General features: G+C 54.1%; 6 protein-coding genes across 6 annotated transcripts; 2 read left to right on the top strand and 4 right to left on the bottom strand.

The window, feature by feature from the left end:
• Positions 1–738: 738 nt before the first annotated feature.
• LTHEOB_4121 (Six-bladed beta-propeller TolB-like protein) lies at positions 739–2,156 on the top strand (the record flags this gene model as incomplete). The annotated part of the gene is made up of 3 exons (XM_035513121.1): positions 739–923; positions 983–1,457; positions 1,623–2,156. 3 exons carry the CDS (start codon positions 739–741, stop codon positions 2,154–2,156), a joined length of 1,194 nt encoding a protein of 397 aa, XP_035375514.1.
• Positions 2,157–3,533: 1,377 nt separating this feature from the next.
• On the bottom strand, positions 3,534–4,487 carry LTHEOB_4120 (Nicotinamide N-methyltransferase; the record flags this gene model as incomplete). Its single annotated transcript, XM_035513120.1, has 2 exons — positions 3,534–4,357; positions 4,427–4,487. 2 exons carry the CDS (start codon positions 4,485–4,487, stop codon positions 3,534–3,536), a joined length of 885 nt encoding a protein of 294 aa, XP_035375513.1.
• A 496-nt stretch (positions 4,488–4,983) lies between these two features.
• On the top strand, positions 4,984–7,410 carry LTHEOB_4119 (Long-chain-fatty-acid- ligase; the record flags this gene model as incomplete). Its single annotated transcript, XM_035513118.1, has 7 exons — positions 4,984–5,429; positions 5,479–5,504; positions 5,556–5,954; positions 6,009–6,525; positions 6,575–6,902; positions 6,957–7,244; positions 7,318–7,410. The coding sequence occupies 7 exons, from the start codon at positions 4,984–4,986 to the stop codon at positions 7,408–7,410; spliced, it is 2,097 nt and encodes a 698-aa protein (XP_035375512.1).
• A 1,260-nt stretch (positions 7,411–8,670) lies between these two features.
• On the bottom strand, positions 8,671–8,901 carry LTHEOB_4118 (uncharacterized protein; the record flags this gene model as incomplete). The annotated part of the gene is made up of 1 exon (XM_035513117.1): positions 8,671–8,901. The coding sequence occupies one exon, from the start codon at positions 8,899–8,901 to the stop codon at positions 8,671–8,673; it is 231 nt and encodes a 76-aa protein (XP_035375511.1).
• Positions 8,902–10,119: 1,218 nt separating this feature from the next.
• Positions 10,120–12,231, bottom strand: LTHEOB_4117 (uncharacterized protein; the record flags this gene model as incomplete). Its single annotated transcript, XM_035513116.1, has 1 exon — positions 10,120–12,231. One exon carries the CDS (start codon positions 12,229–12,231, stop codon positions 10,120–10,122), a length of 2,112 nt encoding a protein of 703 aa, XP_035375510.1.
• A 2,659-nt stretch (positions 12,232–14,890) lies between these two features.
• On the bottom strand, positions 14,891–16,518 carry LTHEOB_4116 (Basic-leucine zipper (bZIP) transcription factor; the record flags this gene model as incomplete). The annotated part of the gene is made up of 3 exons (XM_035513115.1): positions 14,891–15,409; positions 15,625–16,167; positions 16,393–16,518. The coding sequence occupies 3 exons, from the start codon at positions 16,516–16,518 to the stop codon at positions 14,891–14,893; spliced, it is 1,188 nt and encodes a 395-aa protein (XP_035375509.1).
• Between the last annotated feature and the right edge of the window lie 366 nt (positions 16,519–16,884).

The raw sequence follows: 16,884 nt of genomic DNA, 5'->3' as shown, positions 1-16,884 counted from the left end.
ATAGGACCTCTCAGCCCTTCAGATTTGGCAAGTAGATTGGCGGTATCTGCAAAGTTGGCTCGTCTTTTTCTCGTTCCTATCCAGTCACCTATCCCCTCCTTGGAAAACTGTCCGTGCAAGATCATCTTGTTTCTCCACTACAACCAAATTGACAAGCGTGAGCTCACAATTCATGTAGCCAAACCAAGCCACTCCGATGTCGGTAGGAGCTATCGCGGCGCAGGGTCTCGTGAATGGGTTCTTCCGTTATCTTTTCCATTGCACGTACCTCTCATGACCTTCCCAAGAACACCGGACCCATAGGCCAAGCCTTTATGAGGGCCGACCGGAAGTCAAGAGTGCCAAATCTATCAAAAATTTCGGTGGAAGGTGGGCCTCGCGCGGAAGATATAGCCGTGCAAAGCTGTCCGGAGCCATCCAGAATCTGCCCGGACTACTCCGTGCCGCCCTCTCAGATGCTCCCTGACTCCTCTTCTCGGCAGCTACTACCCCTCCAGTGAAGCGTCTCCATTGCCAAGGTAAACGGACGGGTCTCTTCATTTGGTTTACGGATTGTTCATCTTTTTCGTTCTCCGAAGTCACTAGAGGGGGTTCTCCCGTGTCTGCTTGTAGGCTTTAAAAAAGGGCGTGGTCCTCCGCTATCCAAGATGCGCCGCATTTTGAGTATCAAATCGTTGTTCAGTATCAGGGAGGCCTGACGAGAGCAACATGAAGCGTTTCAATCCAAGACTCTTACTCATGTACCCGGGGCTTGTCCAAAGCTTCTTCACCGATCTGCCTTCAGCTTTCCGGGACGCCTTAGCAACATGGGCTTGGGTGTCTTACCAGGAACCATCCGTCGCAGTTCTGAGTGGTTCCTTCAATCGGTCCGCTTTTGATGCTCCCTTTGAAAGTACCACGTCAGACCCTACCCTGCAAGAAGTGTACGTATGACTTCCTACCTGATCGTCGTCTAGTGCAACCCACAGCTGAACCACCCCAGCAATGACTTCCTCAATACCACCGAGTTCATCGCCTACGATGAAAGGTTCTTCGACATTATCGGTCCCGACGCAACTGTGACCCATGTCCAGAACCTAACCTACCAAACTCACGAAGCGCCATGCTTCAACCCCAATACGGAGGAGCTCCTATTCGTCGAGTGGGGCCCGCCAGGCGGTGATGACGGCGTGCACACTTGGCAGTACCTGCTCAACACGCGTAACAATACGCTCCGCAAAATCACCACCAACCCGCCTACGGTCAACCTTCACGGCTGTGTCTTCTACAATGACGCCTACTATGCTGTGACTGATGGGTCCGCCAACGAGACGGGCGCTCTCGTGAAGATCGACCCAATCACCTTCGAGAAGACCGTGCTGCTCAACAACTACTACCAGCAACCCTTTGACGGTTTCAACGACCTCGAAATCGACCCCGACGGCAACTTTTGGCTCACGGACTCCAAGTCTGGCGCGGTAAATGCCCCCCTCCCCTAGCCCCAACATCTTCATGACTCTGCATATCCCTCCAAGCCAGTTCCTTTCTAGCCACACTTCATCATGCTTGCAATGAATCGAAGAAAGACTCCCAAAAAGAAGCTATCTATCAAAAGGCTAACAGACCCCCTCCCACAACAACAGGGCCGCGACATCATCCCCTTCACGCCCCCGACCAACCCCACCGTCTACTTCGTCAACGCCACGACCATGGCCCCCAAGCCCGTGCACATCACCACCGGCAACGCCAACGGCGTCGCCGTCGCCCGCTCCCCGCACGACCCCTCCACCCTCGTCCTCTACCTCCCCGACACCGGCGTCTCCGTCTTCAAGCCCGTGTCCTACAAGGACCCGTACGGCGACCGCCGCCTCTTCGCCTACGACGTGTCCCCTTACGGCGGAGGCGTGCTGACGAACCCGCGCATGCTGAACAACCCCGTCGCCTATTTCTACGATGGGATTAAGGTGTCGAAGGAAGGGTGGATTTTTGTGGGCGCGGGTGATGGCGTGGATGTGATTAGTCCGACTGACGGAGTCACGCTGGGGACCATCAGGGTGGGTGGAGGGGCGAATCTGGCCGTGTCGATGACCCTTGGAGAGCATGAATTGTGGATTGTGGGGAGGGGAGGGGTGTGGCATGTGAAGGGCATTAAGGAGACGTTGGCGAGGGAGTGGTGAGCGGGGACAGGATGGCTTGTGGCTGGGGTCCGCGGAAGGTGGCGGAATGTGATTTGCGGTGTGGAAGTGAATAAGGTCTCAACTGAATAGAGTTGAATTTGGCGAGAATTTTTTTCCCCTTCTATTTATATATGCTTTTCCAACCTTCCCAGAGGAAGTGGTCATTGTTGTGGGTTTTTCTTTCTTCAGCCACTGGACATTTTGATGGCTTGCCGTCTTAGTCAGTCTTTATTGGATAATCGAGGGTAAAGAAACATAAATTCCTGACCCAATTGAAGACTGCATATGGGGTTGGTAGTTAGTTTCAGATGTATTTTTATTCAAGTGGATAACGAATGAGATCTGACCACTGCACATCACCCTCAGATCATGAATGAATGGATGACTATCAGACGCATGAGGTCCAATTTACCTAGCAGGCAGGAACGGGCTAGATCCACATACCTACGAACTCGATCCTAGCTACGTAAAACTACTTCTCCGAGTAAATACCGACAAAACAGAAGAGTATCGGACCCACCGATGTCATGCACTCGCTACTGCGAATGCAGTGAAGTCTATACGAGGTCTGTTCCCCGGGTACGGTCGTATGAAGACATTTAGGCACGTAACGAGGATTTTCTTCACGGCATGTCCACGTCTATGTCGACTTTTCAACTGGCCCGCTGTATTCGTTTCAATTGTTCCCAATTGTGCATCGATCGCACGGACAGAATTGCCAATTCCAGGCGTCATTGGCGGAAAGGGAATGCATAAGTATTGGCTGTGGTCGCAGGAGCGAGCGAGTTGATTCAGTGCGCGCTAAATTATCATGAGACTGCTTTGCTGGCGGTGGACCTGTTGCTGTGCCGCGACTGGGCAAAATTGTCTCAAGCCCGCTCGCGTGAAGGCGCTTGTTGCGGCACTGCAATGCGAAGCGAAATAGCATGTCGCTTAAGAGCATCCACAGACAGACTACAGGAGGCGTATTGTTCAGAGAGTTATAAGCATTCGGAGCGGAAAGCCTAGGCTAATAAGGCAGTTGGGACGTGGTCGAGCGCGGCCAAGCATTTCCTTTTAAGTGATCGCCAGTTGTCACATCGCGTGCTCTTCGTATCGCATGCACGTTTAGCGACCGAGCGATCCACATCGGTCCCTGATGATCTTCACCAAAAGGCGTCTGATGATTGTCTTCGAGCACAATCTTCTGGAAATTCAATGTTTCTCCTTTTATTGCATCAAATACGTTTCGCACGACTCGGTAGCCATCCTACAACCGTATCGGCCGTAGCGACATCAATTGGTAGATGGCGTCGGAGTCAGAGACGCCGCGCAGGGGACTGAGCGGCGCAACAATATCAAGATCGGAAGCCAGAACGGGAAGGTTCAGTGCGATGACTACTGCCGCAGAACACCAATGTGCACCATGAAGCCTGAGTCTTCCTTCAAGCCTTCGGGTAGGTGCTCGTCTGACAGCTTCCACACTCGGAACCGTTTGTGGAAAGAAATCAGCCACTGCTCGAAGACTTCATACGTCCTCCTCTGCTGGGCTATGATGCAGAAGGTCGGGCGGCTGCCTTTCGCACGTAAGGCGCATATCTCAGCGCAGGTGCTGTTGAAAGGCTCGATCAGCGCCTCGTTGTAGATGCAGTCACAGGCAATGACGGCGTCGACGCCGACATCATCTGATGCGTCAGACTGCTGGTTCAGTTGTTGGGGAAGGGCGGCGACCGAATCACGCTCCCAGTCCAACGTCAGCGTCTCGATGTTGCCAGCCGAGGCACCTCCAGGGTTGGCGCGTGGCTTCTGAGGCTTTGCGCGGCGGCTGGAGGGCAGGCTGGTGTTCTGGGCGACGTTTTGTTTCAGCAGTCTTAACACGTAGTCCTGATCAGTGGCAACGTATCTGCCTATGCGCGGCGCTAGCGCCAATGGGACGATGCCAGCCACGCCGCAGCCCAGCTCCAAAACGGTTGAGTGCGGGGTGAGGGCGTGGCTCCTGAAGAGCACGTTGTCCTCTGACGCCAGCCATTCGGCGAAGAGCGGCGTGACTTTCCACACGACGGCGCCGGTGCTACCTAGGGCGCGGTTGGAGGTGAGCAGGCCGGGAGACTGCGCGATGGTCAGGTCGCGGCCGGCAACCGTCACGTCTAGCGACGCGGCCTTGGGGTCGAGAATGCCAAGTTCGTGCGAGGGCACCGGCTGGGAGAAGACGAGGAAGGCGTCTGCATGCAGAGCGGGGGTTTAGCGGAGGAGTTGCTGCGGGCGGGCGTCACGGCGGGCGGGCGAATCACCTTCTTCCGGATCGGCCACCTCGTCGTGCAGCGCGCGCAGCAGCGCGTCGACCGCGTCCATGGCTTGGCTCCGGGGCCCCGGAAAGCTGCCCAGAGATTCGGCCGCGTGCGCCAGGCTCCTGCGGCAGCCTTGGCCGGGGCAGTGTTCTGGCAACAGCGGCTGCGGGCGGACGCTATGTATGTATGTAGGGGGTCAGGCGGGCGCGCGGCCTGCTGTTTGGTCGCGCGGCGGGTTCGAGGCGGCGGTGGTGGAATTTTGTTGAGCGCAGGCCACAAGCTGGTGACATGGGTAGCGCAGGGCCCGGCGGGCCAGGATTCGTTCGTGGCTGGTAGCTCCTTGCGACGGCCGCTAGACGTCACTCCGGCTCCCACGCCTTCATCCTGAACCTCGCCCGCGAGCTCCGTCCCAAACACGCCTGCACCCGCTCCATCCCCCTCTCTGCTGCAGCGCTCGCCTCCATCCACTGCGAGTCCCGCGCACCTCTCAGCGCCCCCTTTCCCGCCGACTCTTCGTCACCAGCCTCTGAGTGCGAACGAGCTCAGCACTCGCGCCCACCATGCCGCAGAACTACAAGACTATGGTGCCGCAGCCGCGGCCCTACAAAAAGGGACCCTTCACTGTGGAAGCCCCCGGCTACGAGAAGGTTGAGGGCGAGACCATCCCGCGCCGCAATTATCGTACCAAGGATGCCCTGAAGATGCGCCCTCATGACGACGTCGCCACCATCTTCGATGTCCTGAAGTACGCCTCGGCCAAGTTCGGCAACGCGAAGGCGCTCGGCCACCGCAAGCTCATCCAGGAACATGTCGAGACTAAGAAGATCAAGAAAATGGTCGATGGCAAGGAGACGCAGGTCGATAAGAAGTGGACCTACTTTGAGCTGGGCCCCTACAACTACATCAGCTTCGTCGAGTTTGAGAAGCTTGCGTTGGACCTTGGAGCTGGCTTCCGTGCTATCGGTCTCGCCTCCCCCGACCGTGTGCACATCTTTGCGTCCACCAGGTCCGCTCCATTGCCCCTAATCGTCTGATCAGTGCTGACTTCGTAAAAGCCCCCAATGGCTCGCAATAGCACATGGTGAGCTTCATACTCACAGTAGCTGCTTTGGAAGGCGCTAATAAAATGTAGGTGCTGGCTCGCAGTCGATGCCAATCGTTACCGCCTACGACACGCTCGGAGAAGAGGGCCTCAAGCACTCCCTCCAACAGACAAACGCCAAGGCCATCTTCCTTGACCCCCAGCTTCTCACCAAGCTCATTAACCCGCTCAAGACCGCCAAAGACATTCAGCATGTCATTTACAACGATGTGGACAAGGAGGTCAAGCAGTCGGACATTGAGAAGCTGAAGGGCGAGCACCCCCACCTCACTATCAGAGGCTTCACGGAGCTTCAGAAGCTGGGAGCAGACTCGCCAATTGACCCTACGCCGCCTAGCCCCGAGGACCTGTGCTGCATCATGTACACAAGTGGTTCTACCGGCACACCGAAGGGAGTTCTGCTGAAGCACAAGAACGTGGTTGCAGCAAGTAAGGAGCCACATTAGTTTCGAGTGCAAGAAAGTAAAGCTGACAAAAGTGCAGTCACCGGTGTTGACGTTATCGTTGGTCCCTACATTGGCCCCGGCGACGGCCTGCTCACCTACCTCCCGCTCGCACACATTTTGGAATTCGTCTTCGAGAACGCAGTCCTCTTCTGGGGTGGCACTATGGGCTACGGTAACCCGCGCACTCTCTCCGACACGTCGGTACGCAACTGCAAGGGTGATATTCGCGAGTTTAAACCCAGCATTCTCGTTGGTGTGCCCGCCGTTTGGGAGTCGGTGAAGAAGGGTATCATGGGCAAGGTCAATAACGGCAACTTTATCGTCAAGAACATGTTCTGGGGAGCTATGGCTGCCAAGAACTTCTTGATGAACACTGGTCTCCCTGGCGCTGGTCTTTTGGACGCGATAGTCTTCAACAAGATCAAGGATGCTACCGGTGGCAGGCTGAGAATCACCATGAACGGTGGTGGCCCGATCGCGAAGGACACACAACACTTCATTTCCATGGCCATCACGCCTATGATCAGCGGATACGGCTTGACGGAGACGGCTGCGTAAGTTGGTTGCATTTCTTCCCGCGCAACCACTGCTAACAGGAAACAGTATGGGTGCTCTGATGGATCCTCTTGCGTACACGGACTCGGCGCTTGGTGAAATTCCTGGCTGCATTGAAGTCAAGTTGGTGGATTTTGCGGATGCCGGCTACTTCGCCGCGAACAACCCGCCGCAGGGCGAAATCTGGATCCGTGGTGGTGGTGTCACGGAGGGATACCTTGACCTTGAGGAGGAGACGAAGGAGAACTTCACTGCGGATGGCTGGTTCAAGACGGGCGACATTGGCGAGTTTGACGCGAAGGGCCAGCTCCGCATCATCGACCGCAAGAAGAACCTCGTCAAGACTCTGGCAGGAGAGTACATTGCGCTGGAGAAGGTACGTTTAAGCTCTGATCCCGCCGAAGGTTGCGTAGTCGCTCACACCCAACAGCTCGAGTCCATCTACCGCTCCGTCCCCGTCGTCGCCAACATCTGCATCTACGCCGCTCAGGACAAGCACAAGCCCATTGCCATCATCGTCCCCGCTGAGCCCGCCCTCAAGAAGATCGGGGGAGAGCTTGGTCTGCAGGGCGAGCATCTGGAGGAGCTGGTCCACGACCCCAAGATCAACGCCTATGTCCTCAAGCAGCTTCAAGATGCTGGCCGCAAGGGTGGTCTCGCCTCGTTTGAGATCCTCGACGGCGTCGTCCTCGCCGATGAGGAGTGGAACCCTCACAACGTAAGTTTTAGCTGATTATTCCCCTCATCATCTGGGGTAAACGGACCGATTGCTGACGTCACTCCTACACCAGGGTCTTACTACTGCCGCCCAGAAGCTGAACCGCAGGGGTATCTTGGAGAAGTACCAAAAGGAGATTGACAAGGCCTACGCTGGCAGCAGTTAAATTGGCGGTTTGACGAGATTCGACGGAGTGGAATGGTTTGGTTGGACTGGGATTAGACTGGGCTAGCGGAGGGAGGTTCTTTTTAATTCCCATTTGTTCTTTTTACCCTGTGGTGTTTGCTTGCTTGCAGGGGCTGGATGTTCGAATACTCAAATTTCTCTACCTTTTTATAGCTGGAGATGCGAATGCGAGACGTACTGTCTGATCCAAATACTTTGGTGTGAATGATGGGTAGCTCCGTGATAATCTACCGGAATTTCATAATGCGTATGAATAGGAAAAAGAACTCGTTGCGTTGCATTTTGACGAGTACGGGATAGTTGATTGGTTGGCCGGTTGAAGCGGTGCTAAGGAGTGGTGACCTCCATCTACTAGAGCAGCTAGTGGCGGACCTAGTGTTTAAACGATCTTATCTAGAATGAGGGCCAGCTCGTGGTCCAGCTGGGAATGAATCAATTGGACCTTTTGGAAGTATGTCGATAATATATGCCAGGGAATTGGCTCTTAATAGGTTGATCTCAAATAGATTCCCAGCGACCTTTCTGCCTGTGTATTTTCTCTCGCATTAGAGATGTTGGTACAGGGTTTCCATACGGTTACTAGAACAGTTAGAGCGCAAGTCGAAATCCGCGAATCGATTCGTGCGTGCCTCGATGCTAAGTTCATCAATTTTTAGGAGACCACACTTCAGCATCAATGTTGGTTTTCATACCATGTTTGGCTAGTCAAGGAACGAAAAGGAGGATTGATTATACAAAGAAATACAAGGTGCGAGCAAATTATTAAAGCAAAGTCTATGGTTGAACTCGTCCAGAACACCCAGTATTACACGAACCATCGACACGAGCTGAATGACGTAATGGGGTATTGTATAGCGGGGAGCGGATAGAAAATTGTTGTACTAATCCAGGCTCAGCAAAATGTGAAATAGCACACGGATTCTCGCTGCTGCAGACTTACATAAGATGCCTCTAGAATACCTCGAGAGCAGTTCTCAAGGATGCACAACCTTGCAACTCACAGCATGGCCGTAGCCACGTATTGGCATGTCGGCCCGCCATTCCATCTCCACGCAATGAAAACACGCTTGCTCCGAAGAAAACCAGCTCCAGAGATATTGACCATCGGAAAATAAGACAGACGACAAAGGGCGCGGAGAGGGGAAACGAGAAGGTCCTCCCTCCGTTTGGGTCTGTTGTTCTGTTGAGCCCGGTAGATTGCCCACCCCTTGGTTCTTTTCTCTTCCTTCCACCTTGTGTGCTAGTTGCGTTTTGTGGCGATCTCGAAAGCAGCTGTTCGCGTAGCGGATGAAGTGGAAGCGTCCGTGGCGTGATTGAGATTACTCCGCTTGGTCTTCTTCTCTCTTTTCACGTCCTCGAGCAGGTCGTCCGAGTCGCCGTCATTGAAGACGGAGAAGGTTTCCTTGGGCTGGCTCAGCTTGTCCTTGGGCATGTTTGCGGCTGAGGACTTGATGACGTGGATGGACGGCATCACGCGAGCTAAGACGACGCCGGGTTGGTGTTGCGCGGAGTGGTGCGAGGACGGATTAAGATTGCGGCGATACAAGAGCAAGGGAACAGGCAGAAACCGGGGACGGGGCGAAGGGACTGTTGTTAAGAAGGATGGCAAGAGGATGGGGAGAGACGCGTGGTTGCAAGGCAAGGGGATCAGTGATCAGATCAGAGATCGCTGATGATACTCAATAAATTCCGCATTTCGACAAGCTCTCCGCCCATTTTTATCGCGCATGCACCGGCTGCGTCGCCGGCCGTCCCCTGACTAAACGCCGCATGTTGGGACTTGTAGGTTTGTGATGCGAATCACGAGGAGGGGCGTAGTGGCGCCATTGGCAGGCGGATGACCCCCCTCGTCCTCTTCGTGTCACACGGCAGCCAAGTATTTATTGGCTGGGTGCCAGGCACGGCGCGCGCACCGCCGCTGTGGCTTTCTTGTTGAGGCATTGACAGTGCGCCGCCACGGTTCACAAGGACACTGTTTGTGTGGAGAATACGCAGCGGGTGACGTTGCCTGGGAAGCGGGGAAGGGCGCGTGCTGCGTCCGGCAACAAGTTTTGCTTGCTGCAGCCTTATCGGCCCCCTGCGGCCGAGCTGACCACCCCTTTCAGGCACGGTGGATGCCGGTGGTGTGTGATGATTTAAAGCTGACACTCTGCGAAGAGAGCGCCCGCGTCGTACTTCTCTTCCGCCGGCCAATGATGCAACCCCACGACTTCGTCGCTGTCAAGCCCACTTTTTAGGCTTTTCTTTGGCCATGCTGAGGGTCGTGCAACGCTGTGGGGTTGCCAGTTGTATAGGGGTGCTTGCTTAATGGGCCCGTTTGGATGCCCGGGAAATATCGGAACCTGCCTCTCCATGTGTGGGAAAGGTTTCTGCTTCGACCACCGCATTCAAGACATTGCCCGAGGCCTGCAAGAGTCACACTGCTATCCTGTGCATTTCCAGGGTCTGGACGACCAATTGCAATTCGATCGAGATGGTGAAATCTTTGAAAGGTTCATCCATGTGCTATACGTGGCACGTTATACGCGCACCGGCGTGAAAGAATCCATGAATATGCCCCTTCATTCCCGAAAGCCAAGAAACGGTAACAGAAAAGAGCATGAAGGAATGTTCGTTGGCGCTAAGAAAAAAAGCGAGAAGGTCCATGCGACTGCGTGCTTTAACTGAGCAAACACGTTGCCATATCGAATCAATGCGATCTGTGTCTTTGTATCAGTGTCAGCGGGCGCTCTCCGGTCTCAAGGGGTCCATATGAACTCATCCACTGCGCACGTCGCTGCTGATCCAGGTTGTCTGGATCCTCCAACGTCCCGCAAGGACCCCGCCAGAATCCTTTAGACCCGTACCACCCGGCCTGCAGTGCTTCACCTAGAACCACAGCCTGTCTCTGATCCCCGCCATCCTCATCCCATTGCTCAAACCATAGCCTCAGGACCATACTATCTTCCACTATCGCCTCGGCCTTCATTCTTCTCGGGAAGCTGCTTGATATACTGGCACTGTACGGACTTTTCTCCCCCGCATCCCGATCGAGTATGGTCGGCGCCAATCGGTCCTTGAACTCAATCGATCCACGGCCGACATGCACTTTGCAAGCGGTGCTGTGCGACTGGAAAGGCTCCATGAGGTAGCCCATGAAGCAATAAATGCCGCCCGAGCTAGCAGCGCTATGATCCCATAAGTTGCTCATATCAGCTCTGTAGGGAGCCAATGACGGGCCAAGGTTGTCGTCATTGCTAATGGAATCTCCAGTGTAGAGCCACAGACACTGCTTCAAAAGTCGCGCGGAGGGAAGTCCACTGATGAAGTCCGAGTCATAAAGAGCGAATTGGTGTCTGGTCTCCCGGTACGCCTGAATTGCAGCGAAGATGCGACTTAACCCGAATCGCCTCAGCTCGAGTGGATCATCAAGAACAACATCACAAAGAATCCCCGTAAGTAACAAGACAGTGCAGTAGTCGTCGGCAATATCAATGCCCGCCCGGATAGATATCCGTTGCAAGATTTCGTTGTAAAGACCGCCGAAGCTGCTGTCGACAAAGGCCTGTTCTTCTTCCCCTCCTGCGCTACTCTGAGAAGTATTCAGTTTGTTCCGCAGCGAAATTTCCCAGGTCTCGCCTTGCTGGACAGCCCAGGTTTCGAAAATGAACTCAATGCTTTCCTGAGCAGCTGAAACCCATGTTTCTGTCTCAGGCAAAGATCCAGTGAGATGATAAAGGAGATCCGTGGCACTTGCATACCTCCCGTGGAATCTTGACTTAGGCGACAAGTGGTACAGAACGGCGAAAACGCCGAGCAGCTCCGAGAAGTCCTCTGATACGTCCTGAATCTTCTTCAAAGTATCAAGACCAAAATAGTCTCTAAGCACCGCATCTTGTGATATGCACCGATCAAGGGAGTTTCTCGAATAATGCGAGTGTTGTTGGCGGTGAATGAGCTTCTGCTCGGCGGGAAGAAGTGAGTATGTTCCGCTGGCCTGGGCAAGCTCAGATCCAGTCGGATTTGACGGTACGACGAAACTGATCTGGTACTGATGCACTGCTGAATCGTAGTTCTGGAAGATCACTTCCGAACTGTCTGCCGAGACCTTGAGCAGTTGCACCCGCAAGCCAAGTACGTAATCACAGAACGCCAAAGCCCAGGTGCAGGTCGCGCCACCGGTGACTCTCATCGCGCACATGTTTCCGGTTAAGATGTCGGACACTTTGTACAGAAACTTGGCGATATCCTTGGGATCGCTGGCCCGCCAGTGAGCTGGATTGTTCCGATCGACGAAGCCGAGATTCCTTGCCAGTTGGGTAATTTTGCGGCCGAGCCCCGAGGTTTTGAAGATGCCAGAACAGACCTGAGCATACCTCTCCCATTGGGCGAAAGATGGCGTCAGTTCTGAGGGGCTACCGTGACACTTTGACAGCTCATAAAGCACAGAAGCCGCAACGTGATTGGTGAAGCCCTCGGACAGTGCGGCAGCGAGCGCTACACTCGAAGATCCCTGAGACGTCTGGACGAGGGTTTGAAGGACGTGCCGGACTCCGACTCCGAACCATACAACTTGGCCGAAGCTGCCGCTATACCGGAAGGATTTCATGGCCTCATCGAGTCTCCGTTCGCCGTGGATACCGATTGGGAGCTTGCTGCTTATTGCTTGAGCTATGGCGACGGTGAGCGGCTCCAGTCCGGCTCCCGATAGGCGTCCAAGAATCGCGAGGGATGCGCTGAAGGATATGTTCGAGAGGGCCACCCAGTCTAAGGCCCCCTGTTGGGGAAATGCGGGCTCCACAGAGCTCGGAACCAGAGCCATGGTATCGCGCTAACTGAGAGTGCGAAAACAGTGTAAAAGTCGAGGTGATGTTGTGGTTTGACCGATGTTTGACCAAGTATTGTCAACAACTCTTCGCATGGTAACTCTTGTCAGGCGGCAGCCTGCCAGACGCTTATCTACGAGAGTTGTTCACGGCTTCATGAAGTTCAGCTTGCGCCTCGTTATCGGTCATGGGTCTAGACTAGCAGATCACGTGTTGCAATGCTTTCCCCTGCGTACGCAGAACCTCCGAAAGTAGTATTTCAAGACAGGGAGACGAACATCTTGTTGAAACAACATCAAGGTATCTAAATAAACTATGAAGGAGAGATGTTCTGATCACGTGTGGTGATAGACATCCGAGTCAGTGTGGCGCCCGCACGTCATGTACTCAACCTCCGTCATTTCAGGAAACCAGTTGGAATAGCACTACAAAAACAAATACACCGCATTAGCATCCAAATAGCCAATCCATCTGCAGATTCGTGAAAGAATCATGGTCATTGTTGCTTATCTGGCCACTTCAGCTCCTTGCGGACACGGGCGGGCGCTCCAGGCAGGCAGCATCCTCGATAAAGCGCATTTTCAGTCATGCTCTTCCGATTGTTGATATCTGGCTTTACGGATTCACTTGTATCCCCTACACTTCTTCATGAGAGAGATCGTGTCTGATTTTATGATGGCTGATAGGTTGGTGTTGAAGGCTTATCACTTGCTTATTCGATGATTATGTACAAATTTCATGGTGGACCCCACACGGAGAGTTGGTTCTTCAAGCTGAGAGAATCAGTCAGCATTGGAGGCGATGCTTTTCGTGGGATTGTGACTAGTCTTCTGGATTGCTAGCACCCGCAGTGGGTTATCTTACGTTTTCACCGGCTTGATTGATCGGAACTGCCTAAAAGATAGACAGATACTCCATAGACAGGGAAATTCTCCAGTTTTGAGTCTACACCCCTCATCTGCCGGGTCCTGCAACCATACGTTGTAGTAGATACTACGAAGGACGCTCGCCTTTAGTTCATGGCCAGGAGTTGTGGCCGGCTAAAGGAACGTTTGATGAATAATTGTTACTAGTACGAATCATTAGTACTCATTTTAGAATAACGGTGCTTAAATATTCTGCAGAGCTCGTTACAGTTTAAGATCCTTACGCTTGACACAGAGCATACCGCAATCAGAAATGACGGAGTCTTGCTGCAAGCATCAGCAAAATTTACCACGGATAAAATTAAGTTTAGTTAGAAGCAACTGGACCTAAACGCATACGGTTAACAGCAACTCGGGTTGCCGGTAGAGCTGCCGACGCTGGACCTCCGTTCCTGCAAATCACCCTTGCTTCCGGCATCGCCAGCTCTGCTAGCTCTGCCAGCTCGACCGGCCCGCTGGGAGTTCTGCTGATGATGTTAACAGGGCTGTATCTCTGTACAAGAGCATGCCCATTCTGCTATACAACATGACCAAGCGGACTTGCGCCTTCTTGTACATTTGGATTTAGACGGCTAGATCCATATTCAGGCAATGTTGTTTATAATAAATCTCAATCATCGCCATTCATTCCGGGGTTACGTTGGAATACTAGAATCATAGACGAGGCCGCGGAACATGACAGCTGACTCTTGTTTCCTGGGGTTATAGCCGTCTTTGTTGGCTGCGAGCACAGACTTCATAAAGTGAGTGCAGCACAAGCACCCCCAAAGGGGCAAAAGAAACCCTGAGACAAAATCCAGGGCCATAGAGTATAAATTATGCGTATGAATATTGTCCGCTCTTCAATATCGCAAGCGAGGAAAACGTATATCGGTTTCAGGGTTTTGATGGGGGAATCGGGCAGGTCCATTCGGCACCTGGCGATGGCGTGACTATCGTACGCCGTGCAGTTCTCTTGTACGCCCACAATGACCCCGCAAAAACGCAAGCTGCAGGAAGTCTTGCGCTGCAGCTTCTCAGGGGTTCTGCGCACTAAATCATTTCTTGCGTGTGGCAAGCGATCACGAGCGTTATCCTAATAGTTTGTTGTGAAAAGAAAAGCATCGTGGTGCTCCGACCTGTTTCAACTCTCGTAATTAGCATAGATTTCTTTATGCCACGTCTGTCTTCGTCATTCGACGGGGCCTATTTACCCAAGGCTGTAAAATGGAGATTCCCATCCATGATACCTTCAAGCATCCGTATTTAAGTGGACGCATGTGATCTAAAAACGGCCGCTTCCGCTTTCAAAGCCTTACGCTCCTTAATGGACTCGACGTGCATAATCCACATATATCCATCAGATCGGTGAATGGAACCATCTAAGGACGTTGCCAGGTAAGAATGCTGGGAATGATGCGATATTGATGAGCGTTGCGGAAATACGGGCCCCGCTTTCCAAACGATAGGAACAAAAAAGCAGAAGCAAAAAAAGAAAGGAAAAGCAGCAACGACAGTTGAGAATTGGTATCCAACGCCATCCAACACCCCGCTCAGCGAAACGTATATGTGGCCGAATTAGAGGAACCAGGTCTTCAGCCAAAGTTAAGCCTAGTAATAATTTCCCCGCTTTGTGAAAAAACAAGAATATCGAAAGAGCAATTTTCCCACCCACACTTGTGCACAACATACCAAGCGAGATTCTCAACGCTGTGGAATCGGAAATGCGGTGTCTCTCTCTCGCGGTCTCTCAACTCTCGCACTTCACACCCCTCCTTCTACCCGCGTGGTCGTCCCCGTCCACCGGCGCTTTCTTCACTCCAAAGCCAACGGTCGACGAACGTGATGGTGGTGGCGGCGGCTGCGGCGGTGGCGCATGCAAGATTTCCACCAACCGCCGCACGACCTCTTTTTGGCCGTTATCTCCCAGCCACTCGCCTCGCCGCCGCAAGCCCCTCGTCAACGCCTCCACATCGACCATCTCGTTGCCGGCGACGCCGTCCAGCAGGAACCCCTCGGCCTCGAACTCGCCATCAGCGTCGGCATCCTCGCCGGCGCCTGACGAGGCTGGCGGCGACATCTCCGAGGAGCAAGAGGGCGAAGACGAGGATGTCGGTGCCGTCAAGAGCTCCAATGTCCGTCGGAGCCGCTCGTACGCCGTGTTGAGCTCGGCGTGCGACTGCTCGAGCTTGCCGTACCTGTCGCTCAGCACGGCTAGCTGGGCCTCGAGATCTTTAGCATGCTTCTCCTTGCGCTCGCGGAAGGCCCGCTGAGCGGCACGATTTTGTGCACGGCGACGCTATATTATTTCCATAATCGTCAGCACTTTATTCCCGCAGCTTCAAGAGAGGAAAGATGGGCAAAAGAAAGAAAACCGTTTATTCGTGGAGAATACCCCATGTTGACCGGTATCTTTCGTTGTTGCACAACGCAAGGTTCAAGGATAGATAGGAAATAGATTAGAAACTGGGAGTTTGCACTTACACCGCTCGTCACATGCGTCCTCTCGACGTTCGCTGTCGCCGCTCCGCCGCCACCCCCGTTGCCGCTACCACCGCCGATACTCCTGCTGCCGCTTCCAACGCTCCACGTGCTCCCGTTGCTGGCGCTCCTGGCCGGTGGCATGCGCCCGTGCCCGAAGCCTTGCTCGTTGACAATCTGCAAAGGGAAAGTCGTCGTCGTCGCGGCGGAGCTCACGCCGGTTTCGAGCGCACCGGCGGCATATGCCCCCAAATCTGTGTGGTTCTGCTGTGGGGAACACACGTACGGAGGGCTAGGCAGACCTCCCGCAGCCGGTCCCGCAGCGGTGATAGCAGCGGCAGCGTCGTCGGCCGAGCCAAACTCGGTCGGGGTGACGGGAAGGCCGGTGGTGGCGTAGGAAAAGGCGCTGTGATAGGTTGATGCGTGAGGCGGCTGGGCCTGAGTATTGTGCTGGTGGTAGGAGAGGGTCTGGTGGTGCTGCATTTGCTGGGACTGCTGCGGGACAGGGGTCGGTGTGCCAGCTGCGTCGAACGTTGCCGTTGAGGTCTGGATTCGCGGTGGGTCAGTGGCTGGGAGGACGCGTTGTGATGTGCTGCGACTGTCTTCTTGCGGGAGCGCCCAAGCCACCGATCATGCCATACGAGAACGTAGAATATGCATGCGGGGAATCAGAGCGACGGGAGTGGTCGCGGGGCTGGGCGGGCCGTGAAGATGTGACCAGGGTTGGGGCGATACGAGGTGGGGATTAGTGAACGAGGCTGTTGCACGTACTGGCGAGGCGCTGAGGCTAGGTATGCTAGCAAGATCCGGTGTTGCGTACTCGTAGTAGGTCGGCTGCGAATGTTGCGAGTAGCTGTCTCGTGGCGAATGCCAGTATTCGAATTGTTGTGACGCCATGGTAATAGGCGGAAAGGGAGAAGACAAGGGTTGGGGAGAGGGAGGAGGAGGAGAAAGGGGAGTATGAAGGCTGCAGCACAGAAATGATCAAGCTGAGAGGCAAAGGAGCCCTGGAGCCGTATGTAAATAAGCTCGTAGGGCTGAGAGGAGGTGCGGAAATGCGGGGGCTGCACGACTGCTCGGCGCCAGCCTCGACGGAACCGCACGGCAGGGAAAGGTCCAGGGTGGTAAGAGGGTTGGCGATGAAGAGAGGTGTATGGCGATGCTCAAGGAGTGGAAGATGACTTATAGATCGCTGATGGCATTAGTGCAAACACGGTTCAAGCATGCTGCACGTCGTAGGGCAGCGGCTCCACGCTCGCGTGC

Source organism: Lasiodiplodia theobromae (assembly GCF_012971845.1).
Source record: "Lasiodiplodia theobromae strain AM2As chromosome Unknown scaffold_10, whole genome shotgun sequence".
Lineage (NCBI taxonomy): Eukaryota > Fungi > Ascomycota > Dothideomycetes > Botryosphaeriales > Botryosphaeriaceae > Lasiodiplodia > Lasiodiplodia theobromae.
The sequence above is the reverse complement of the archived record's forward strand: the minus strand, read 5'-3'. Positions and strand labels throughout refer to the sequence as shown.